At 46.3% G+C, this 25053-nt stretch overlaps 1 protein-coding gene across 1 annotated transcript; it reads left to right on the forward strand.

Annotated features, from left to right (window-relative positions):
- Positions 1 to 601: 601 nt before the first annotated feature.
- On the forward strand, positions 602 to 14053 carry CCSAP (centriole, cilia and spindle associated protein; the record flags this gene model as incomplete). The annotated part of the gene is made up of 3 exons (XM_082853939.1): positions 602 to 983; positions 11871 to 12139; positions 13704 to 14053. The coding sequence occupies 3 exons, from the start codon at positions 602 to 604 to the stop codon at positions 13878 to 13880; spliced, it is 828 nt and encodes a 275-aa protein (XP_082710065.1). The 3' UTR covers positions 13881 to 14053.
- Between the last annotated feature and the right edge of the window lie 11000 nt (positions 14054 to 25053).

A 25053-nucleotide genomic window follows, 5' to 3' on the forward strand; every position in this document is an offset into this window, starting at 1 on the left:
AGAGGACCGGCCGGCGCCGCGGGGCCGAGGGCGCACGGAGGAGGTAAGCGGGTCCGACCCTCCCGCCCGCACGCCGCGCTCGGAGGGCTCTCCTGGGACCGCGAGGCCGCCCGGCTCCCCGCGCCCACGCCTCCTTCGCCTCCCTCCTCCACCGCCCATCCGCGGGCTCCCGCAGCTTCTGGCTTCTGAGCTCCGGAGCCGCCCTCCCGGCTGACCCCCCCACACCCCCACGCCCCGCAGCCGCTGCCGCTCGGCCCCCACCCCCGCCGGGGCCGCGCGCCCAGGTCCCCGCCCTCCCCTCCCCCCTTCCCCCTCCCTTCCCCCTCCCCTCCCCTCCCCCTCCCCGGACAGGCCGCGCGCTCCCTCCGCCCCTCGCCCCGCCCACCGCCCCGTCCCGCCCCCGCCGAGCCCGCCCCCACGCCCCGCCCTCGCCCGCGCTCCCGGCCCCACGTCCCGCCCCGTGCGGGCGGGGCTCCGGGTTTAAACGTCGCGGCGGGTCGGGCGAGTGGAGGGGCGGGGCGCGCCTCTGTGTCGTGCCGCGGGTTCCGTAGGCGACAGCGCGGCGCGGAACGGCGGGCATTCGGGGCCGGCGGGAGGCACCATGTCCCCGGGGAGCGGCGTGAAGAGCGAATACATGAAGCGCTACCAGGAGCCGCGCTGGGACGAGTACGGGCCGTGCTACCGCGCGCTGCTCCACTACCGCTTGGGCCGCCGGCTGCTGGAGCAGGCGCACGCGCCCTGGCTGTGGGACGACTGGGGCCCGGCCTGCGCCTCGGACGACTCGGCGTCGTCGGCGTCCTCGGGCGCCGGGGCCCCCGCGCCCCAGTGCGCCCCGGCCTCGCCGCCGCCGCCCGTGGAGCCAGCGGCGCGCGAGGAGCCGGAGCAGCGGGCGCGCGCGGCCCCGGAGGAGGAGCGGGGCGCGGAGGCCGCGGGGGACGCGGAGGCCAGGGACGCGGAGGCCGCGGAGGACTCGGCGCTGCCAGGTACCTGGCCGGGGAGGGCCCCGCTCGCGGGACTGGATTTGCTCTTGGGTTTCCTCTGAACCGCCCAGCTGTTTGTCGCAGCGCTCAGAGCAGGCGCTTCCATGATTTTATTTAATCTAGGTATTTTGGGTAGGCGGAGAATGCGCCTCCCTTGACAAAATAATGAAGGTGGCTGCCCCGCCTCCGCCCTCCCACCCTTTATTCCGTAATGAGGTGGCTCTGGGTTGAGCCCAATGTGAACGCCTTTGACGTGTCCCTGGCGAAGTCCCCGGATCTTCATCCGCTGGCCTTGGTGGTCTCTGGACCACTGAACTCCCATCTGTTTATTTCTGAGCGCCCGTTTGTTTATGAGAGGCGCCCAGCTTTCATCAGATTTTCGAAGGTGACCGCCAGAGGTTAGGAACCACTGAGCTAAGCGCTTTGTCTTTTGAATGGGGCCGTTGTTTTCTGTGTTAACTCCCTGACCTCGCCGCGCTGTCCCTAAGGAATATTTTGCATTTGTTTACGCAGACTGTTGCGTAACTCTCGGCTGGTGGGAGATAATCCTTGTAAGTGCCTGGCTCCCTCCGCTTCTCGCCACCCCTCCTCCGGCTGCTGCTGCTGTGAGCGGGAGGAGAGGCAGCTGGAAAATGGCTCTTGGGGGCGGTGCATCTGCAGTTGCTGCCGGGGCCCCGCGCCTTCTCTCCTTCCCGGAGGAGCGCAGAGCTGGGGGAACTCTCGGCGTGTGAGGGGGGCTGGCTGGTCACTGGTGCTAGGGGCCAAGTTGAATGGATGCCTCAGATACATCCTGGAGGAACCCCCGGTTTCTTCCTGATACTCTAACGTGGGCCAGGCACCACCCGGCGTCGCTCAGTTTTAAAGAGGCTCTGGTGAGCAAAATAACTAAAAGGTACTGAGAGCTTGTCATGCATCCAGTCACTGATCTTAGAATATGTATTTTCTCATTCAACGTTCAAAACAATTCTAAGAGATGGGACCACAGCTTTTATCTGAGTTTTATAGATGAAACTCAGGATACATGATCAGTGATTTTATTTTTGTTTGCCAAATTGCAAGTGGTACCCAGTCAGACTCTCATCCTAGCTTCTCTGTGAGATGCTGAGCAGGAGAGGAAATTGAGTCCTGTTATACTGTTTTCAGCTACTCTCAGTTCGTCATCGGTGGCCGGTGGCAGAGCTGCCCCTCCATCCTCAGGTTACTTGTGAATTCCCACCCATTCCTAACCTTTGCTAGAAGTTCGCATAACAGAAGGTGGAGAGGGTAAGGGGGCACTGACCTACCAGCTCAGTTATGAGATGTACTTTATCAGACTGAATGGGCTTTTCTCTCCCCGCCTCTCCCCCTTTATTGTTTGCAAAAGAGCTGTCAGCTATTTCCATGCGTATATAAATGCGGTTTTTAGACAGCACTGTAGTATGGATGGGGTCTGTGTTTGCAAGAGTTCGTGATTATTTTGATTTCCTTAGAGACACTAAATCCTCCCAGTGGCTAAGGTAGTTACTTTTTCTCTGCTAATATTTCTGGTTTAGGCATCCAGGAGAAGAAAGGATGTTTCTGCTTTCAGGACTCCCAATCCCAGGATCTTTTGGTTTGCTCATGCCTGTCACAGACCCTGTCTATCCCTGTGAATGGCAGGATTGAAAGTCCTTGTTTTTCAGTGGACAGTTTCTGGAATGATGAGCACGCTTTTGAGTTTCTATAAAACGTAAGCGCTTAGCCCTTGTCTTTACTGAAGCCATGTGTGCGCATAGAATCGTGTAGCTCTATATGGCTGAGCACCGCTACAGCAGCTCCCCTCCCCACCTGCCTATTCCCTAGGCGGCCACTTCCCACTCCTCTGGTTTGCCTTGCTGTGTATTTCTGTTTCTCCAGGTAACATGGCTTTTATTGATACTTCTTGATCTTTTTCAGTTTTTAGCACCATCTATTGGCTTTAATTCTTTTTAGTGATCTCCTAACCCATACACATGGCCTATCCCCACCCTCTCAGTACCGTCATCATAGAGTTTGTTAGATTCACAGTTAGTGCCTGTGGAAAGGTGGCTCACAGCTGCCCTATATTGTTTTTGCCGTGATTCCCTTTTCTTTCTTTTGCAACACCACGGACACATCAGGTTCACTGTCACCCTCCCCATCTTATGACGTCCCTCCCGGGGCCTCTGACCTACTTTCATCTGGCCTGGTTGCATCTTGGGATGGCCCTTGGCCACCGCCGCAGGGTCTCCCTGGCTTCTCTCTTGGGTAGGACCCTCTGTTGTGTGGCTCTCACATCGTCTTCTTTCTTGGTTTACCCTCTCCTGACAAAGATTACCTTCTAGTACCTTCCTGAGAAAGGGTGTGTGAGAGGTTTAACTTTCTGAGACCTTGCATGTCAAAAGATTCTACCCTCACTATTCAGTAGTTTGTGGCTGGGCATGAAAGTCTAGGTTAGAATTGTCTCTAAAAAATCTGGAGATGTTGCTGTCCAGTGTTGGAACTTCTGATGTTGCCATTACACTTCCGTGTCGTTCTTTGTTGATAACACGTTTCCCGCCTCGGGAAGCTTTTCAGGTCTTCTCTTTGTCCTCTGTGTTCTGAAAAGTTTCCCCGATCCAGGCCTGTTTTCCTCCAATGTGCTTTCATGGGTCCTTGCAGTCAAACTCATGTTTTGTAATTCTGGGAAGTTTTCTTGAATTGTTTTCTCATTTCTATTTATTTTATTTTTTTTCTGTTCCTTTCTTTTTGAACTCCTTAGTTGGATGTCAGACTTCGCAAATGTATCCTATAATTTTCTACCCCGGCCCCCGTTCCATCTGTCTTTTTCTTCTGTTTTTCTGGGCAGGATTCTCAACCTCATCTTCCAACTCTTCGATTACATTTTTCATTTGTGGGATCCTATTTATTTTTTAATATAAGAGCTGTTGAGTTGTTTTCTAGGTTTTCCTCCCTCCCTCCCTTCCTTCCCTCCCTCTCTTTATTCCTCTTTAAAAAAAACAGTATTTTGTTCTTGATTCGTGCACATAGTATCCTCTCTTACCTTGCTGAGAACATCGCTAGGAGTTTTTTGTCCACTTTCTTCTTGCGTGTTTCTTCAGCACAGTCTGTTTCCCCTCCGTCTCCCTGCATTTGTTTCTTTTGCTTGTAATCCTGCATTTCCTGTTAGAAGCTTTTCTCAAATGTCTAATGATCCTTGACTTCTCGTTCTTATTTAAGAAATGGGTATAAGAAACTGTCGGGAAGTTCCCTGTGTGTAGGGGGTGTGGGTGGAGGTGCTCGTTCACTGCGAAGTCCCTTCTCTCCGTAGCAGCATGCTTCAAAGAGGGTCTAGAATGTCTCCAATTCCTTTCTTCATATTCACATTTCTTTTTAAATTAAATTTTATTTTTTAACCAGTTATATGTATGCATATTTTTTTAAAAATAGGCTTAAAATGAAAAAATAATCCTGACCCATCCACCAGCCATGCTCCTCGCTCCCTAGGGGCCTCCTTCCAACTCTCTACCTTTCGTTTCAGCGTTGTGGGCAACACTCTTTTCATTCAGACTAATGTTGGCTTTTTTAGTTTAAACATTATATACTGACTTCCCGTCAGTATATTTATGATGATTTAGCTCGAGATCTTAGCTTGGCCATCCCCACCCCTAGACACATACCAGCACCTACTTTGTCCCACAGTATTAACTATGTGACTGCTTCATTAAAGCACTATTCTGTGTTTGGATGATCACGGCTATGTAAATGTTATTTGCAGGTAATCCATGTAGTGCATGCTGATTACATTTTCTTGGTTATTATTTATGTTTTTCCTGGAGTTAATCATAGCTTTACTTTTATGTTTGTTTGTTTGTTTTTGGTACTCCCGTCACTCATTGAGCCTGAAAGAGTCTGGAAGTACTGTAAAACTTGTCATATGCCAAGCACATTAGGTGTTCTGTTCGTTTCATTATTTTCCTTGGAGACATTTTTGTGGAACCCTTGGTTCTCCTGTTTTAATTTAGACTTTAAGCTGTCCAGACCTGACATAGCTGTCAAACTGAGGCTTCTCTTCACTGATTGCCTGAGGATTCCTTTTGCTCAACTCCTTTATGTGGCCCCATCTCACAAGTCTCAAGTCTCCCTTCCTTTTGGTGGAGAAATGTTGAAGGGGAGTAAGCATTTTGTCACCTTGCAGTCTGAAAATGCCTTTATCCAAGGGCTGGACTGCCATTTTGGCAAGATAGAGACTTCCTAGGTTAGAAATTTCAGTTATTTGAAGGCATTATTATGTTGAACCCTAGGTTTAGGTCTTACTGTTGAGAAGTACCATGTTATTCTGATGCTTATTTTGTATACATGACCTCTTTTCTTTCTTTCTTTTTCTTTTCTTTCCTTCTTTTTTCTTTGGGGAGGGAAGTTTTGGGACATTCTCTTCACCCTAGGTGCTCTAAAATTCTATGTGTCTGTCATTTTTCATTCATTGGGCTGACAACTTGGTGGGCCTTTTTAATCTGGAAACATTTCTTTTAGTTCCGTGATGTTTTCTAGTACTGTTTAAAATAATTTCCTCCACTCTATTCAGTTTTTCTTTCTATAATTATTTTTAGTTGGATGGTGTACTTCCTGGATCAAACCGCTAACATTTTTATTTAAAAATTTTTTGATATTGGAATTTTTGGTTCTGTTTTCCAGAATTCTTTAATTTTATCTTCCAAATTTTGTATAGAAATGTTAAATTCTACCATTCTAGTTTTTAATTTTAAAGAGATTACTTTTACTTTTTTGTCCCAAGTGTTCTTTAAAAAATTTTTTTTAAATAGCATCCTATTCTCTCTGGATTTCTTTTAACACCCCCCTCCCCCCGCCCCAAAGCCATAAATATCCTTTGAGCGCTCTCTTATATTCCCAGCCTAGTCTTTTTCTCTATATTTTGGTCTCTTTCTTATTAAAGGATGTACTTGAATGCTTGCTCTTAGCCTGTCTGCCCATATTTAAGAGTGAGGCTTGAAGGGCTTTTCGGGAGCTGTGTTCCTGGGGGAGCTTGTGACCGTAATTGCAGGAGGACCCTGCTGTTTCTCTGGGGGCTGCCAAGGTCAGTACCTGCCTGTTTCTCTAGTGTCAGCTTCTCAGTGCTCATCCAGCCTTCTGCCTGGGCGGGCACAAGCCTGGCTCTCAGCCTCCGGCAGCAGAGTTGGGGGAAGGGAGGAGGGATCCCGTTCTTTACCACGTCATCCTGTTCTCAGGAAGGTGCCCCCTTACTTCCGCTGTGCCTGGTGCCCTCCAGTCGTCCCTCTCCAGGCTGGAAGGCACTTGCATTCTGGGGCGGGGGCAGGGCGGTCGCCTGGCCAGAGGAGCAGAGGAAGGACTGTTGAAGAAGTATGAATTGCCGCACAACAGGATTACCCTGGAAACTAGTGCTTCAGACTCCAGTTCTCACTCTGTTATTGCTCATGGTTTCTGTGGGTTGGAATTTGGCCCCAGGCACAGGACGTGCCTTGTCTCTGCTGCGTCGGACTGCGGCCGTCTGCTAGGATGCTTGTAGGTGACATCTTCAGGTGCCTGGCCCTCCTTGTCACATGCAGGCTGGCCTCCAAGGGCGAGCGTTCCTGAGAGAGAGCTGGGCACCTGCTGTATTGCCCTTTACGACTTATTGCCGCGAGCCACGTGGCACCTCTTTCACCCCATTCTCTGCTCATAAAAGTCTGCCCAGGTTCAAGGGGAAGCAGCATGGACCCTGGTTCTCAGCAGAGGCACATTCATATTATACTGTCAGAGGAACCCCTGGGGCACTGATTGATGCCGGACCTTTGGGAAGGCAGTCTGCCGCACTAGCCTTCTGGGGAGTCCAGTGCCTCGGTGCCAACTCCTGCGGGGCTTCGCTGTGTCCTGGGCCCTTCTCCTGCAGGGAGTCAGTAGCATCCTGCTCTTCCTGTGAGTCACTTCTATCTCTTCGTCACTTTCCATCTTCCAAAATTTGTCTGACGTCATCGCCTCCTTGCTCTTTGTCCTGCGGGTTTATACCTTTTTTCCTTCACTTTAGTGGGGTTTTGGGAGGAAGGGACTATATGCATGTGTCGCCAGTGCACATTTAGCCTGCTGACCCCATTTGCTCTATTTTTACTTATTTTTCACTTTCTTTATTAGTCTTAGAGGTTTGTGAATTCTGTTAATTTTTTTCCTAAACTAACCCTTGGCTATGTTGGTTTTCTTTATTATATGTTTATTAATTCATGATCTTTTTTCCTTACTCTAATTTTTTAATGCTTACTTTTTTTTTAGTTTTTTATTTTTTAATTAATTTATTTGTTTTGGCTGCATTGGGTCTTTGTTGCTGTACGCGGGCTTTCTCTAGTGGCGAGCAGGGGCTACTCTTCGCTGTGGTGTGTGGGCTTCTCATTGTGGTGGTTTCTCTTGTGGTGGGGCACGGGCTCTAGGCTCAGCAGTTGTGGCTCGCGGGCTCTAGAGCGCAGGCTCAGTAGTTGTGGCACATGGGCTCAGTTGTTCCACAGCATGTGGGATCTTCCCAGCCAGGACTCAAACCCATGTGCCCTGCATTGGCAGGCAGATTCTTCACCGCTGCACCAACCAGGGAAGCGCCTAATGCTTATTTTTATAACATTTTAAGATGGATGCTTATCGTTGACTTTTTTCCCCTGCCCCCCTTTTTTTTTTGATATATTGATTTAAGGCTATACATTGCATTCTGATGACTGCTTTAGCTGTATCATGCTTAATGAGGAAACTGTAGAAACATTTCTAATAGGAACAGGATTAAGAAAGAAATGCCCTCTATCACCATTTTTTAATGGTTTTTTTTTTAATTTTTAAAAATTGTGGTAGGGGCTTCCCTGGTGGCGCAGTGGTTGAGAGTCTGCCTGCCGATGCAGGGGATGTGGGTTCGTGCCCCGGTCCGGGAAGATCCCACGTGCGGTGGACCAGCTGGGCCCGTGAGCCATGGTCGCTGAGCCTGTGCGTCCAGAGCATGTGCTCTGCAACGGGAGAGGCCACAACAGTGAGAGGCCCGCGTACCGCAAAACAAACAAACAAAATTGTGGTAAAATACACACAACACAGATTACCGTTTTAACCATTTTTAAGTGTGTAGCTCAGTGGCATTGAGGACATTCACATTTTTGTGCAATTGTATGATTTGTTTTTGACCCATACATTATTTAGAAATGTTTTTAGGGGGAGGGATAAATTAGGAGCATGGAGTTAACAGATACAAACTACTATATATAAAACAGATAAGTGACAAGGATTTCCTGTATAGCACAGGGAGCTATATTCAATACCTTGTAATAACCTGTAATGGAATACAATCTGGAAAAAAATATGTGTGTGTGTGTGTGTATATATATATATATATATATATATATGAATTACTTTGCTGTACACCTGAAACTAACACAATATTGTAAATCAACTATACTTCAATTAAAAATATTTTTTTTAATTTCAAAACTGGAGATTTAAAAAAGTAAGTTATTTTTGTTGTTGTATCTAGCTTAATTACATGATAGTCAGAGGATACATTCTATATGATTTCAATTTTGTAAATGTATTAAGATTTGCTTTTTGACCTTGCTTGGATAAGTAGATTTCTGTAAATGTTCTACATGTGCTTGACAAAATTGTATATTCTGCAGTTGTTGGGTGCGGTGTTCTGTATATACCCATTGGGTCAAATATGTTAATTCTGTTGTTCAAATAGTTTAAAAAGTCAGTCTGTTCAATCAGACTTTCTGTGATGAGGGGCGGGTTCTCTGTCTGCAGCATCCAGCGTGGCAGCCACGAGCCACACGTGGGAATCGAGCACTTGAACTCTGATTGGTGTAACTGAGGAGCTATTTATTTTTACTTAATATTAATTAACTTAAGCATATTTAATAGCCACATGTGGTTAATGGCTTTTGTATTGCACAGCATGGTCCTAAATCAAGACTGAGCTTATTTTTCAGTTACTGCGAAAGGGGGTATTAGAATTTTTCACAGTAACTGGTGGTGACACCGTTTTGTCTGTTTGGAAATGCCTTTATTTAAAACTTTGAATAGGATTTTGAAACATAATACGTGTATACACTTATCTTGTACCAGGCAGTATTTCAAGAGGTTTTTTTTTTTTTTTTTTTTGCGATACGCGGACCTCTCACTGTTGCGGCCTCTCCCGCTGCGGAGCACAAGCTCCGGATGCGCAGGCTCAGCGGCCATGGCTCACGGGCCCAGCCGCTCTGCGGCATGTGGGATCCTCCCGGACCGGGGCACGAACCCGCGTCCCCTGCATCGGCAGGCGGACTCTCAGCCACTGCGCCACCAGGGAAGCCCCATCCTTTTCTGAGAGTCCTTCTCCGGCTTCTCTCCTGGAAGCTTTTCGACTTTGCTGGCTGTTCTCTCCCTGGCTCCCTGGCTGCTCCGTCTGCCAGCTCAGCCCCGGGGCCGACCTCCGCCCCCTTGCCCCTCATTCCCACCGCCTACACCGCGTCCCCGCTGGGGGACCTGCGCTCCGTCTGAGCCTCGGCCCCCATCCGCCTGCTCAGGACCCCCTCCGATTCCACGTTCTCTTCTCGGCCCCGGATTAAGGGTCCAGCTGCTGCCTTCTTGGTGGCTCCAGGGGCATCTCACACCCGAGGCGTCAAGCACCCTTTCCCCATCCTTTGGCGGCCTTCTGCTGGAGGACGGCATGACCAGCCGCTCCCAGCCCCTGAGGACGCAGACTCCTCTTTGCCTGCCAGCATCCTCGCGGTGTCCGTCGCCCGCTCCGCTGTCCATCTTGCCCTGTGCCGCTGGGCTCTCCGCACTGTGGTCTGATCGGTGTGCAGTTCACAGGTGCCCGGTGACTCTGAGCACCGGCCAGGTGTGGTGGGCGCCATTCTGGTCTTTCCCACCGCTCCGCCCCTGCCATCACTATGGGTTACCCTCCCCTCCCCGGACTCTGCTATCTTTTCCTAGCTGTCCTTTCTGTCCCCACCACTCTGATCTAACCTGTCCTTCACGTTCGTTGCTAGAGACCTCATTCCCGAAATGAAAATAGGACCACATCATTTTTCAGCCTAAAATCCTTCAGTGATTCTTCTTCATTTTCAGGAAAAAATAAAACTTCTGAGTTTGGCACAGAAAGTCTTTTTTCCTCGCTGCTACCCGCCAGCCCCTCCCCGTGCGTTCATCTCTAGGCTCTCTGTGTGCCTGTTATCTTGAACTATGTGTATTCTTTCTTCTGTCCAGGCCGTTGAACAGGCCAGTCCCTCTTTCTGGAATTCACTTTCCTAACCTCTTCGTGGCTGGCTTTACCTTGTCCTTTGAACCAAATCATTATTGTCTTCTCTGGGCAGGCTCCCCACGCGGGTTAGAGGAAGAGAAGGAAGGGAATGAATCGATGGAGATGATTTAGGTTGTTCCCATCTCTCTCAGTGTTGTGACTACACCAGCCTTGGTCCCCCTTCTCCTCTCTGTTGTCTTGGTCCTGATGGGCTCTTTCCTCTTTTCCTACATCCAGGGAAGAGAAGCGGACAAGGTGTGGACACATCACTCAGAGGAGTGTGTGTGAGTGATGGGTGGATCTGGGTTCTCATGATACAGTGGAGGGCTGGCATCTCACCTCATCCCCAGGCAGCACAGGGCTGGGTTTATGGATGTGGTGCACGGGGGTGCGAAGCACTGAGCCCCAGGGTCGGACACAGGCTGTCTGCTCCCTAAAATGCTTAGTAATAAATGAAACAATTTGGTAGATCAGGGTCATTGCAGAAGACAGAAATGACGGTGATCTGTCAGGGTTCACACGTGTGCATTTTGTGTGAGGACCTCTACTTCCACGGGGACGTGGATGTCTGCAGGGAAGGATCCACTAAAGGGGTGAGGGACCCGGGTGTGTCCTAAAAGTGATGGGGTTTGGGAATAACAAGCTGGAAAATCATCACCTAGAGCCAAATTCTGGAGCCTCGGAAACGAGGGGTTTCCCACAGATGTGAGCAAGGGGGTCTGTGAAGTGGAGCCTGGATGCACAAGGAGCTCTTATTCGCACATAAGTTTAGTCTGAGATGCAACGCAGGTTCACTAGGGGTTTACACAAAGAATACAACCTTTACAAGATCATAAAGTGCTTATAAAAATAATGAATGGACAGTCACGAAGGGTAAAAGGGAAATAGTTACGTTTTGGACTGTGTTCTTAGTATCTGAGTTCACCTCAGGCGGGCAGTCTATTCCCCACTGGAGTTTCCCCAGCCCCGCTGAGAGATTTAGGACTGTGTAGACCAGGGGCCCTGGTTCACGTCAAGAACAAGAGCCCCCTTCCCAGATGCTCACACTGGGGGCGCCCAGGTGTGTGTGTGTGTGTGTGTGTGTGTGTGTGTGTGTGTGTGTGTGTGTGTGTGTGTGTGTGTGTGTGTGTGTGTGTGTAGCTATGGAAACCCTCCCTATTGTGATGGAGGGCTTTTGAAACTAAGGAGCGTTTTCCATAATCATGGAGCTTCACAAAGAAATGCAGTCCTGGAGCTCCAGTTGAGTAATTTGAAGACGAACCTTTTGCAGCTGTTGAATGATTGTCACAGGTCCAGATCTGCCCCTGAAGCAAGACGATAAGATGATTGGACTTATCCTGGAGAAAGCCATTAGGCCGAGTTGCTTTCTAGCTTTTAGTATTTAATTAAGATGCTTAATCTCAGAATGCGAGTGATAGTTGTTACTTTTGAATAGGCTTGGTTCAATCTTGGTGTATTTATTGTTGATGTTAAAATGGGATAGACTGAAAATTACTATACTAACGTGTTTCTGTCCTTCCGTTTTAAGTGAAACTTGTGAATTGAGCTATAAGTCAAAAAGTTACTGACTTTATTAAGCATTATGGATTTTTCATCCCAAATATTTAAATCATATGTAATTATATGTAAACCGGAATTTAAAGCATTCATCTTGTTTTATCTCCTTTTCCAAAAAGCACTGCCAGTGAAAGACATAAAAGAAAAACCTGAACGACAGATCAGGACCAGAGAGCCTGACAAATTACCCAGCAGTACCGAACCTCAGCCACCACCAAGTGCCTTACCTGCCAGAGGAAGCAGGAGAGCGGTCAAGAGTCCTCAAAGGTCATCAACTAAAATAAAAGAACCTAAGCACCCGTTCGCCCTTTATGGGTGGGGAGAAAAGCAGATGGATACAGGGAGCCAGAAAACTCACAACGTCTGTGCTTCTGCCCCCGTGCATGAGGTGGGTGCCAGTGAACGGGCTTCTCTGCTTTCCCCCTGCAGGATGGGGGATGGCCTCGCTTCTGTCATTGGCTGTCATACCCTGTGGTCACTGTGATGCTTTGGGACATGGTAGGTCTTAGGTGGCCCAAGGAAAGCCTAGAACTGGGCATCTGATTTGCACACAGATCACAGGATGTTAGCTGCCTGGAGGTCAGGGGGTTTTGCTGGTAACCTGGAAGGGTTTACCGACACCGAGCCAGGCGGAGAAGTGCCAGGACTTGGGGCTCTCAAGTTCTTGGGGGGCCAGGAGGGGCAGCCGAGGGGCATGGGCCCTGCTCCATCAGCCTTGATAACTGGTACTTGACCCCTTTGTTACTGTCTGTCTGTCAGATCACATCTCCTGCATTCTCGACATCTCTCTAGACTCTCGTTTTCTCTTTGGATTAAATTAGAGTGATTGCGTTTCCCCTGCTCATCCATCCCCGGAGGTCTGGTTCTCCTCGGACTCAGCCCTGGAGTGTCCCTGTGCGAAGGCCTGAGGACACGGCAGACGAGGGGGCCTCACGTGTGGAGCCACAAAGCAATGACTGTGTTAGCACTAACACCGTCACTCCAGCCCAAAGCAAAGAGGGAATGAAAAGAAGCAGAAAGTTCAGGCTGTTTGAATTCTGGTTAAATACCAGGATCCAGTGTTCACCGAACAGACTTCTGAGCCCTAGCAGGTGGTGCTGTTTAGAGTGATATTTGAGACAACAGAGCTGTCCTCTGGCAACCCGGTGGGATTAAGTTGAACAGGGTTCATTAAACGTCTTAGCTGGTAAAATCCTTTGAGATTTGTTAGTATTTTGCTGTAAGACATTATTTATTTTGTAAGTACTTATTTTTTAATTTATTATTTGGCTGCATTGGGTCTTCGCTGCTGCGTGCGGGCTTTCTCCAGTTGGGGCGAGTGGGGGCTACTCTTTGTTGCAGTGTGCGGGCTTTTCATTGCAGTGGCTTCTCTTGTTGTGGAGCACGGGCTCTAGGCACGCGGGCGTCAGTAGTTGCGGTGCATGGGCTCAGTAGCTGTGGCTCACAGGCTCTAGAGCGCAGGCTCAGTAGTTGTGGTTCATGGGCTTCGTTGCTCCGCGGCATGTGGGATCTTCCCAGACCAGGGCTCGAACCCGTGTCCCCTGCATTGGCAGGTGGATTCTTAACCACTGCGCCACCAGGGAAGTCCCTGTAAAACATTTAAATTCCTTCAATGGAATACTGATCCATGCTTAATGCTAAGGAGTTCCAGTAATATTCCAGAGCCAGTTTCTCGAGGCACCTGCAGATTAGTTGCTTACCATTTATATCTGAAATTTAGTCCGGTGGTCATTTTCTGTTGCCTAGTTTCTTTATTGCTGACGATGGGTAAGACAGAATCCAGGGCAGTGGCTCTTCTGGAGAAGCCTTTATACACAGAACTCTTGAACATGGTGAGTCTGGCTTGCCTCTGCCCTGCTCCAGGTGACGTGGGGGAAGCTTCATTGTAAATGTTCTGGAAAATTAGCGCCAGAGCCACCTGAGTGAGTGTCCGTTTATTCTGACTCCCTTAGATTCATGAATCGGCATTGCGAGCCAAGAGCAGAAGGCAGGTGGAGAAGAGGCGGCTGGCGGCTCAGAGGCAGCGGGCTCACTCCGCCGACGTGGACAAAAACAGGCGGGTCAAGCCTGCCTCGTCGGAGAACCCGTGGATGACGGAGTACATGAGATGCTACTCCGCCAGAGCTTGAGGGGAGGGACAGTTGCTCAGACAACCTCTTTTAAAAAGTGTAAATGAAAGAAAGGAAAAAAACAAAACAAAAACTGTCAAAAGAAACTGGACACAGGTTTAAGAAACCAACTGATTATGCAAGATTTTTCTTAGGGAATTTCCAAAGGATTGTCTCTTTTGATGAATCCTGGTCACCTACCTGAGCAGTAGGGTGACAGTTGAAAGCCATAGACATTTGGTTATTTATGAGAATTCCCTAAATCTTTGATACTCTTATAAGGGTTTTGTTTTAAAGCATCTTAATCTTTTAAGATACTGACACCAAATGCCTTTAAATGGCTTACAGATTCTTAACTTCAGTATCTTCCCTCAGTTTAGGTGGAGCCTGTGTTGCTCCTGTTGTGAACGACTTCTGAGATTCCGTAGCTGGTAAGATCACGCCAGCTTGCGGCAGAAGACTCATTTTCCTTCTGTGTAGATTTCTTTGTGAAAGAATATCACGTTAAAAGTGAGTTTCAACGCTAGTACTGATTCCACGTATAGTGAAAGTAGAGCTTTGGTAGTTCCTAACAGTTCACTTTCTTTTGCATTTCAGTTCAGCACCACTTCACGTGGACCATGATATTTAAGAATTATTGGGCTGGGTGAGGGTCATCTTTTCTCTTTAAACTGTCATCTAGGCACTTATTAATAGTTTAATAGTTCAAGTGCATTCCAGTACGCAAAGTTCCAGTGCAGTGTGTTTAGAAGTAGTACTGGTTTCTTTTGAGTCAAAGACTGTCCCTTTTTATCGCGAGATTTTTTAAGAACGCATAATGGGTACCGCTCACTTGCTGCAGTCTGGCCTTCTGACACACACGCACTGTGGACTTTTGCCTCCTCTCTGATAGCTTGGCAGTGACATTTAGAATGTAACTGTCCTGCTCGTTGGGGATGGGGCCAGATTTTAAGATACCCATTAGAGATGTGGACCACCCCTACTTTCTCCTCCATAGAACTCCCCAGTAGCAAAGCCTTGATGATGTACATCGTTCAGACTTTTGGTTGAAATACCTTCCTCCGAGGTTCCTAGCCGGTAGGTCTTGTGTGGGACCTCACGCGAGCGGATGCTGGCATGTGCGTGGGCAGAGATGTGTGTAAACGAAGGGCTCCTTCTCTCTAGTACATTTGCTTTCGTGGTAGAAAGTGGTTTTGAGAAACACTGCTTTCCATCCAGGAGAGACAGGAACCTGCAGGAAGGATGAATGGTGAACTCCTCCTAGGAGAGAAGGAAGTACTTGGCCAGCTTAGCACGTGCAGATGTGAATGAAAGTCTGGTGTTTGATGTGAGTTTGAGCATCTCCTTGACAGTTGTACTCTGGGTCTTTGAAGTATGATGGTCAGTTTTTAGAACACAAATGTTTATTCCATGTAAAATCTTCACACAATATCATCTTGCACAACTGTATTAAGTTTTGCAAACTCATACTGAAGAATCATGAGCTTTTTTTAAAAAAAAAAACCTTTTAAAATATTTGCATTGTTTTTAGGTGAATACATCGTGAGCTCTCCCAGTCACTGCGATGTATATTTAGTACGAAGAAGGTCTGTGTTGTCCAAAGCAACCTCGCTAGTGATTCTGGTGAATCTTGCTGTTATTATAGTCCTCAAACACTGCAGGTACCTGAAGATGAAATTCCTGTGGCGTCGTGATGGTGGAAACTGTTTCTTTAAAATCACTTCCTGCATGTTCGGTTTTAACCAACGGCTCTGGCGTTCCATTCCCGTTGCAGCTGACAATCTTAGGAAGAGGCCGAGGGGAGTAGCTCGGGTCCACACTGATGGACTGTCTTAGAAACCCGACCCTTCGAGGCTCTGAGCAAGCCAGACTCTCTCCTTTAGAAAACAGACTCATATTCAATGTGCTTACTTATTACCGCAAACTCCAGATGCAGATCTGGAAGAACCTAGAGGGCAATGCTGGCCAATTTTTCCCCATTTTTAAGTAGAGGACAAATGAACAAAATTTTTAAAGTACTTTTAATGTGCATGAACAATGAATGAGTCAATATGAAGTACTTGTGAGTTCCCTTCCTATGTCCAAGTCATTAGTTGGTTAGGGTTTCTTTACTTTTCTCTCTCTTTAGGGGTAAAGATTATCTTTTAAGCCTACAAAATAGGCCTCTCCCGTTGCAGAGCACAGGCTCCGGACGCGCAGGCTCAGCGGCCATGGCTCACGGGCCCAGCCGCTCCGCGGCATGTGGGATCCTCCTGGACCGGGGCACGAACCCGTGTCCCCTGCATCGGCAGGCGGACTCTCAACCACTGTGCCACCAGGAAAGCCCCCAAAATTTTTTAAGTTGTAACAATTTGATGTCCTACTTTTTCCTTCTCATTCTAGAAACTGATGTGATCATGTTCCCATTTCTTTGGACAACTTATAAGACGTCAAGTTAGTTTAAAATGACCTATCATGTTGCAAAGTTTGAAACTGAGAATCCAGTGATATTTAAAATATAGAATAAAATAATTGCTACATAAGACTCTTTTTAAAATTTTGGTTTTAAGTTCTTAATTAAAACAATTTGTCATAAACATGTTCTCTGTGTTACTTTGATTAAAAGCAATAATAGTATATTGAGTAACACCTGAATACCTCTACTGGACCGAGGTGAGTGAGAACTAAACAGGAATCTGTCCGTTTCCTTGCTTTTAAAACCTAAAAGATCGCTCTTATTTAGGAAGTGTCAAAATGCTTGTACTCCCCTACTGTCAGAAAATTTCCAAGCACATATATACATTTTTTCAAGTTTACTGAAAGTAAAATAGGGCATAGTTTATCTGAATTAACTTGTAGTAAGCACACATTTGTGGTGCTTCTGATGAAATAGCTTTGTCACTGATTCATCAAATGTAAATTGCTAGTAACCTGAAAGGTGTGTATACTGGGTCACATAAACTCAACCATCTAAACTGCACAAAAGAAAGGTGGCTTTTGAGTTCTAAGGCTGTGCTGGGCGTAAACTTTATCAGCGGAAGGTTAGTACTTGATAAAGTGTTCAAACGTATTATTGGCAAAGAGGGAGAGAGGCCAAGCATATGTTAGAAGTAAAAACAACTTTCCTTGTTGACTGCTTCAGTAGAAAACAGTTTAGTGGATAGTTTTACATTTCACTGGACTAGATAAAAAATGGTGCTAATATTTACACAGTCTGATTCTGTAGTTGGTTTGGGATCAAACTGTCAATGCCTGACTTATAAGGTTCTTACTGTAGTCTTGTGATCAGCTAAATAATATTTAAAAAGTGATCCTAAAAGTGTGACCTTGTATTTGAAATGGATTTTGTACAACAGGATGAATAGGGAGCTCTTCAATGTAAGGTGTGTGCTTTATACCAAATTCTGTGCAAGGAGTGACGTCTAGGTTTTGGGTCCAGGTTTGCTCCCTTCCAGCCTGCTAGTGTGAGAGGGGGAAAAGCTGCTCGTCTGTTACTTATGTCCATTTTGAAAGTCAGGACACCTGAGTGAAGACAGTAGAGGCCTCTTTTTGGATTTCTTTTATAATTAGCAAAACTGTATTTAAGAACAGTTTCCCTGTGTTATTGTATATTTATTTTGAGCACTGCATTCACTTTAACATTCTGAAGAACAAAGGCTGGGCACTTACCATCACAAGGCTCAGGCAGTGGGAATTTGGGGCTGTGTTTTCTAAGAACTATGTATTGCTTTTCGCTTGTATTGAATATTGCAGTTACTTGGAAAAATGTGAATAAAGTTCATTAATGTTACAGGCTGAAACTTCTGTTTTGTGGAAAATAACTCTGATTAGCACATAAATGGTTGAAGAATCTTAGTGGGTGATCACATTGACCCCTAAATGGATTTTTCATTAGATAAATGTTTAACAAGATACGTTAGATACTTCCAGGAAAAGACACGTTCTGTGTATATACTTTGCGTTAAATGCCACATTTTCCCTCACACCTTCTGTTTTGAAAATTACAAAAGCGATAGGGCATGGGTAAAGTAACTCAGAGAGAAGTTACAGAGTAAAAAGGGCAGGTTCCTTTCAGTACCACCCCCTCACCAAAATTCTACACGCCTCCTTAGAGGAAACCAGTGTTAAGTTTGGTGTGTAAACTTCCAGACCTTTCTTCCAGGCACTTGGAGGTACATACACACTTTTTCTTTTTTTTTTGCGCAAACATGGAATAATGTTGTACACATTCTGTAACTCCCCAGCTTTCCCCCACCTGCTCCCTTGTCCACACGTCCCCCCGTGGAGCTGACCCTGCTTAGCCTACCAGGCACCCTTGAGACTGGCCTGACGGGCAGACCCCTCCTCGGGTCTCAGACTGACCACAAGATGGTGTACACATGGGGCAGGTCCAAATAGCACTGCCAAAGCTTTGAAGACTGAACTGACGTTGGAACCAACACCCACAGGACTTGGGGCCTGAGCCTAAATAGGTTGATTACTTGCTAAAACAAAAATACCAGCATTCTCCACAGGACTTGGTCATGTCTCATCATGTAATATTCAGATGCCTAAGGTTCAACCCCAAGTTACTCAGCACATGAAAACCATGAAAATGGCTCTCATGGAAAAAGAAAATCAGTAGCTGCCCTCACAGGCTTGACGGAAGCTATTATTGAAAAGTCCAAACGAAATCACCCTCTTGAAATAAGCACTGAAATAGAAATTATCAGTAGAGAAACAGATGATAGGAGAACTAAATGAAAATATTAGAACTGAAAAATACTCCAACTGAAATTAAAAAAACCTTACTGGATAGACTCAATAGAAGATTGAAGATGACAAAATAAAGATAATCAATACAAATCATCCAGTCTGAACAACAGAGAGAAAAAAGGGCTGAAGAAAAAGTTTCCGGGTTGTGTTATAGGAGTCCTAGAAGGATAAGAGGAAGAGTGTAGTGCTTTAAAAACGTGCAGAAATGATGGCTAAAAACCTCCCAAGTAAGCTGAGTGAAGCTGAAACAGGATAAACCAGGAAATCCAAGCCTAGATACATAGAAAACTGTTGAAAACTAACAGACATCTTGAAAGCAGCCAGAGAAAAATGAAAGATGACCTACAAGGGAACAACAAATGCCCATGCGTTTTTTCATCAGAAACTACGGAGGCCAGGAGGAAGTGGTACGTTTCTTAAAGTGCTGAAAGAAAAGAACTGTCAACTCAGAATTCTGTATCCAGTGAAATATCCCTCAGGAATGAGGGAGAAATAAGGATATACTCATGTGCAGGAAAACTAAGAATTGATAGCCAGGAGACCTGCTTTAAGGGAATAGTCAAAGGATGTGCTTGAGACAGAAGAGAAGTGATACCAAAAGGAAACTGGGAACATGGGGAATAGAACAATAGTTCTAGAATTTGGTCTTTTGTTCTCAGTTCCTGAAGCAGCTCCAGAGCCAGAAAGGTGAAAGGAGTGCCTTGTCATTTCATTCATAACAAGCCCCTTCCCAAACACCTTTTGAGATGACTTTTGGCCAGCCCCTAAGAATGGGGGCTGGTTGCCAGGGAAACCAACTGGGAGGAGAGGGTTGGAACTTTCCCATCCCTGACCTCTGGGGAGGACAGAGGGGCTGGAGATTGAGTCATTCACCAATGGCCAGTGACTTAATCACTCACACCTATGTGATGAAGCCTCTGTAAAGCCCAGAAGGATGGGGTTCATAGAGATTCCAGGGTGGCAAACAGATGGAGATGTGAGGAAAGTGGTACCCACAGAGCATGTAAACTGCACTCTTTCCCTGTACCGTGCCCCATGCATCTCTTCCATCTGGCTGTTCTTGAGTTATATCCTCTATGATAAAGCAGTAATCCAGTAAGTAAACTGTTTTCCTCATTTCTGTGAGCTGCTCTAGCAAATTAATTGAACCCAAGGGAGGGGGTCCTGGGACCTTCCAATTTACAGCTGGTTGGTCAGAAGCACAGGTAACAACCTGGACCTGTGATTGGCGTCTGAAGTTGGGGCGGGGGGCAGTCTTGTGGGGCTGAGCCCTTAACCCGTGGGACCTGCCACTGTCTCCAGGTAACAGCACTGAGCTGAACTGTAGGACACGCAGCTGGTGTCAAAGGACTGCTTGATATGTGGGAAGCTCCCACTCACCTGGGGTCAGAGGTGGAAGAGTGCTGTCATGGAGGAGACACAGCAGTGGATCTTTCCTGAGAACCTAACAAGAGCTTCCAAACACAAGCGTCTGAGCCCACAGTGAGTGAGTGTGAGCGTGTGAACGTTCCTAAAACCTGGCAGGCTCCTATGGGAAGCATGGCAGATATCATCCCTACAAAATGCAAGACCCACAAAGGGTTCTCTGCATGCACGGGGAAAGCCGCACTATGAAAGTAAACAGAGTGGCTATGGAGAACAGATTAAGCTGATCTTCTGAGAAAAAGGCTAAAACTACAAAGACGACTGTCCTGAGGCAAAATGCAATACATGAAGGAACATCTGACCCCGAAAGGGGAACTAGACAAATTTACAATTAGAGACATCGACATGCCTATCGGTAACAGAACTAGTAGGCAAAAGATTGGTGAAGACACAGAAGAGCTAAACAACACCATTAACCAAATCACTGACATTTATAGAACACTCCCCAGCAAAAGCAGAACACAAAATTTTCATGTTCACATGGAACATTCATCAAGACAGTTCAGATCCTGGTTATTAAAATAACCTAAAATTTAAAATCATACAAAGTATGTTTCTTTTTTTTTTTTTTTTAACATCTTTATTGGGGTATAATTGCTTTACAATGGTGTGTTAGTTTCTGCTTTATAACAAAGTGAATCAGTCATACATAAACATATGTTCCCATATGTCTTCCCTGTTGCGTCTCCCTCCCTCCCACCCTCCCTATCCCACCCCCAAAGTATGTTTCTGACTATAATGGAATTAAACTAGAAATCAGTAAAGATAGGAAAATCTCAAATCAGTCGGAAATTAAACAACCTGCTCATAAATAATCCACCAAAAAGATGGTCTCAAGAGGAATTAGAAGATATTTTAAATGGAAGAAAAATGCAATTACAATGTATTAAAATTTGTGGGCACAGTTAAAGGAAGTAGTACTTAGAAGGAATTTATAGCATTGAGAGCTTATATTAGGAAAGCAGGCCTCAGATCAATAAGCTTCCACCTTAAGAGACAAAAGTAAGCCCACATCTTCCAGAGTGAAGCAAAGAGAGCAGAAATCAATAAAATTGATAACAAAAGCAAATGAAGCCAAAAGCTGGTTCTTTGAAAAGATTAGTAAAATTGATAAGCCTCTAGCAAGCTTGACAAAAAAGAACAAGCCATACTGTTAGCAATATCAGGAATAAAACGTGATTATCTGAATTTGCATTTCACTGACTATTAGTGAGGGTTACCTTCTTTTTCATGTTGATCAATCATCTATTTCTTTGATGAATGGCCTATTTATGTGCTTTGCCAAGCTTAAAATTATTTTGGGAAAACTAGAAAAGCACACTGCCTTTCCCCCACCCCCACCCCCCAGTGGGTATCTGTTTAACTAGCTAGGATCTCTGTATTATCTATCTGACCCCAATCTTGTGTCAAACGTGTTGCAAATGCTTTGTCATAGCCCGTTGCTGACTGTATGCTTTCTTTTGTATAGAAAATGCTAATTTGCAGAGTCAAACCTCAAACCCTTTCTTTATGGGGTATTTTGAGTCACCTACAGAAAGATTCACCCTTTGGTCATAAAAAAATTCTTATGTTCTTCCAATGCCTTTAAAAAAAATCTTACCTTTTGCTTTTAGATCTTTAATCCAACTGGAATTAACTTTTTTGGTGAATATGAATTAGGGATCCAACCTTTTTAAAAAAAAATCAATTAAATGGGAAGAAAAAGGCCCTAACGCCATCCAGTGAAGAGCCCTTAGTGATGTAAAATATCACATCATACTTCTTCATAAATTGCCACAGATACAAGGGAAAGTTTCTAGACGCTGCTCTTCTGTGGATCAGCTGGTCTACACCTGAGCTCATAGCACGGTTCTAACTTAATTTTGCAGTGCATTTTAGTATTTGGTATGGCAAGTCTCCCTACCCGCCCTTGTTCTTTGCTTTCCTTGGCAATTTTCTTTTTTATATGAACTTTAGAATGAGCTTGTCGATTTCTATTTTAACATTCCATTTGGGAATTTTATTAAACTGCATTGAACTTACTAATTTTGGAGGACTGACATCTTTACAATATTGACTCTTTCTATCCCCAAATAGAGTATGTCTCCATTAAGTTGGTCTTCTTATATTTATTTCAATAAAGTTTTCATCAAAAGGTCTTTCACATTTCTTGCTGGATTTTTTTTCCCGTTTCCATCAAATTTTGTAAATGCTTCTTGCCTCTGCATAGGAAAGGGGCTGAACTGGGAGGAATGCTGTTACTTTTTCTAATGAATGAAGGAAGGAGACAGAAATGTGGGTGAAGACAGAAGTTGACGATGCTGTCATTAATCATGTATTTTGGAATTACCTCAAAAGAACCAGGGAATTGGAAATGACCCAGTTTTTTATCAGCAAGGAAGTAGTTAAAGAAAACATGGCATATTCACACAATGGAACATTATTCAGCCTTCGATAAGAAGGAGAAAGCTGTCAATGTACCCAGACGTGCCAAGAGCTCCAAGATGCAGTATAGATGGCAAAAGACAGTGTGTGTAACATGTTGCCTTTTGTTTGAGGAAGAGAGGAGGAATAATACCTGTGTCCACATCAAGGAACTCTGGAAGGGTGCGCACACTAGCCAGTGGTGACTGTAGGTGTGGGGTGAGCAGTGAGTGAGGGAGAGGCAAGGAGGCCCCAGGCTGGCCTCCCACACTGCTTTGATTTTTGGCATGTAAAAATGTATTAGCTATTTTCAAAAATCCTAGAGAAAGGGGAAAAAAACCAAAACCGAATACCCACTCTGTGAAGGTATGTCTCCCCCTGAAAACTCCAAGCTGTGTGTGGTTAAGCTAGGCTGACGGCAGAGCCAGCTAGGGGCCTGTAGGGCCAGCAATTGTAGCCCCTCCCTCCTGGGCCTGAACCTGGCTGGAAGGGTACTTTGAACCTCACCATATTCAAAACACGTAGATTTTTGGATAGTGAGGTGTAAATCCTGAATTTCTACCATAAAAACTAACCTTTCCTAGGAATAAAATTTGAACTTGATTATACCAACAATAGAAGCTTATCGAGTTTTTCAGAAGGACCAGGGCTTCCTTAGGTGAGCCAGGCTGCTGGCTTTTCCATGTGTTCTGATTGGGACACATAGACTCTGTTCCACTTTCCTCCACAGGAGGACTGATTTCCCAGGGATGCCCGCGGTATGCCCTTCATAACAACAGTGCTCCTGTAGCCTGTGACTGCTGTTTATAGATTAAAGGACACCTTCTTCATGACTGCCACAGTATGTATGGCAAAGGTTAAAATTTAATAATACAAAATATAAACCATAATTTTTTAAAAAATGGCTTCTTCTTACATACAGCATGGATTTAAGTTTGGGCCTCCTGCATTATTAGTGGGAAGGTAAATTGGCACAAGTTCTCTGGAGGGCAGTTTGGCTTTACGGCTCTTAAAAAGGAGCACATCTTTGACTTGGCAATTCCACTCCTAAGCGTTTCCCCACATACCCACGTGGGCCCAGGGAGGTGACCACAGCACAGCATCCCGGGCAGACGGGGCACGTCCGCACGCTGCCCCCATCGGAGCCCCTACGGTGGTGGGGAATGAGGAAAGGGAAGTGCGGGCAGCCCTGAGCATCTGGAAGACCCAGCCAACGCTCTCTGCTCACGCCTGCACAGGTTCAGGAAGCCCGGTGGCTCACGGGCAGGGGACACCACGCCTGCTGCCTGGGATCTTGCTGTGAGTGTGGCTTCAACTTAAACCCCAAACACTGGCCGTGTTGACTGTGACTGGTAGTGTGAACCAGTTAAGAGTGACTGCTTGTGACAGCTAACATCGCCATTAATCCATCTTTTACTGGTTTTATGACCTAGGTATTGACTAGGGCCCGAGACAGACAGCGTGTTTTACTTGAGGATTTCAAGGGAACTGGAGGCTCTTCTGTCTCTGTGCTGCCTTCTGCTCCTTGAGAGGAATCCTGGGGGTCAGGAGCAAATGCCTGCTTCCTGCCAAGAGCCCCCTCCAACAGCCCGCCTTGCTGGGGGCCCCGGCCTGGCACCAAACACCCCTCCCTCGTGGATGGATCCCGACGCTGCCCGCTGTGCTTTCTACGACGTTTTCCGTGGACTCGACTCGTACCCACGCCCAGCCGAGTGCTCTGCTGTGTGGCGTCACCCTGTGAGAACGGCTCTGGCAACGGGTGAGACACCATCTCACCGCGACATCCCTGGAGACAAACACCAGACCCGGCCTAAGGCCGAGGCCGCTACATGGATCCCCAAACGTAACTACATTGGGTAAAAGTCTGAAGTCACGGGCTAGTGCTTAAAGCCAACATTACTGCTGGAAACAAAAAGAGGAAGACAGGAAGGCCAGAGTACAGTAATCGGATAGTTGCAGATCAAGTAAAAAAATCCGAGTACCTAAGGAAATTTTTCTTCTATTCTTGTTCAAGGACTCAGTCAAATAAACAGAGAAAAGAAGCAGCACAGACGAGGGCCAGCCGGCTCAGGAGTTTATTGGCAGACAGCACAGGAGTGTTGCCACGGTAACTGCAGACATTAGATGCTGCTGGGCGAGGGCCGTCAGGCAGAGACCACCCTCCTGCGGGCGAAGGGCGGCAGCCACGGCTCAGGCCCCCAGGCACTGCCTCACCTTCACAGAGAAATACCCGACTCACAAGCGACTTTGGCACAGCCTTAGGCACCAAATACAAAACGACTGCGGCAAGCATTCGGAAACCAGCTGGCACGCATTTTCAGTCATGCATTTTTAATTGATAATGTTTTCAGTGTACTGAACGCAGGGACAAAAAGGCAAGTTATCAAGCTTGCACGTTTCTTTTTCTTTTCTTTTGAAATCAAAGCATGGTTTCACAGTGATGAAATCAACTTATTTCCCATCTCCAACAACTTGGCACTAAAGGTATGTTAAACATGGAAAATACTCTTACCAGTTAAAATGAGAACGCTTTATAGTCCTTGAAATTCCAGTAAACACGTGTGTTTGAAATTTCCATGAAGTCTGAAGAAAAAAAGGTGCCACTCAACAGAAATCCCGGTGCCTTGTCCTA

This window comes from Leucopleurus acutus, assembly GCF_964270905.1.
Source record: "Leucopleurus acutus genome assembly, chromosome: 14".
Lineage (NCBI taxonomy): Eukaryota > Metazoa > Chordata > Mammalia > Artiodactyla > Delphinidae > Leucopleurus > Leucopleurus acutus.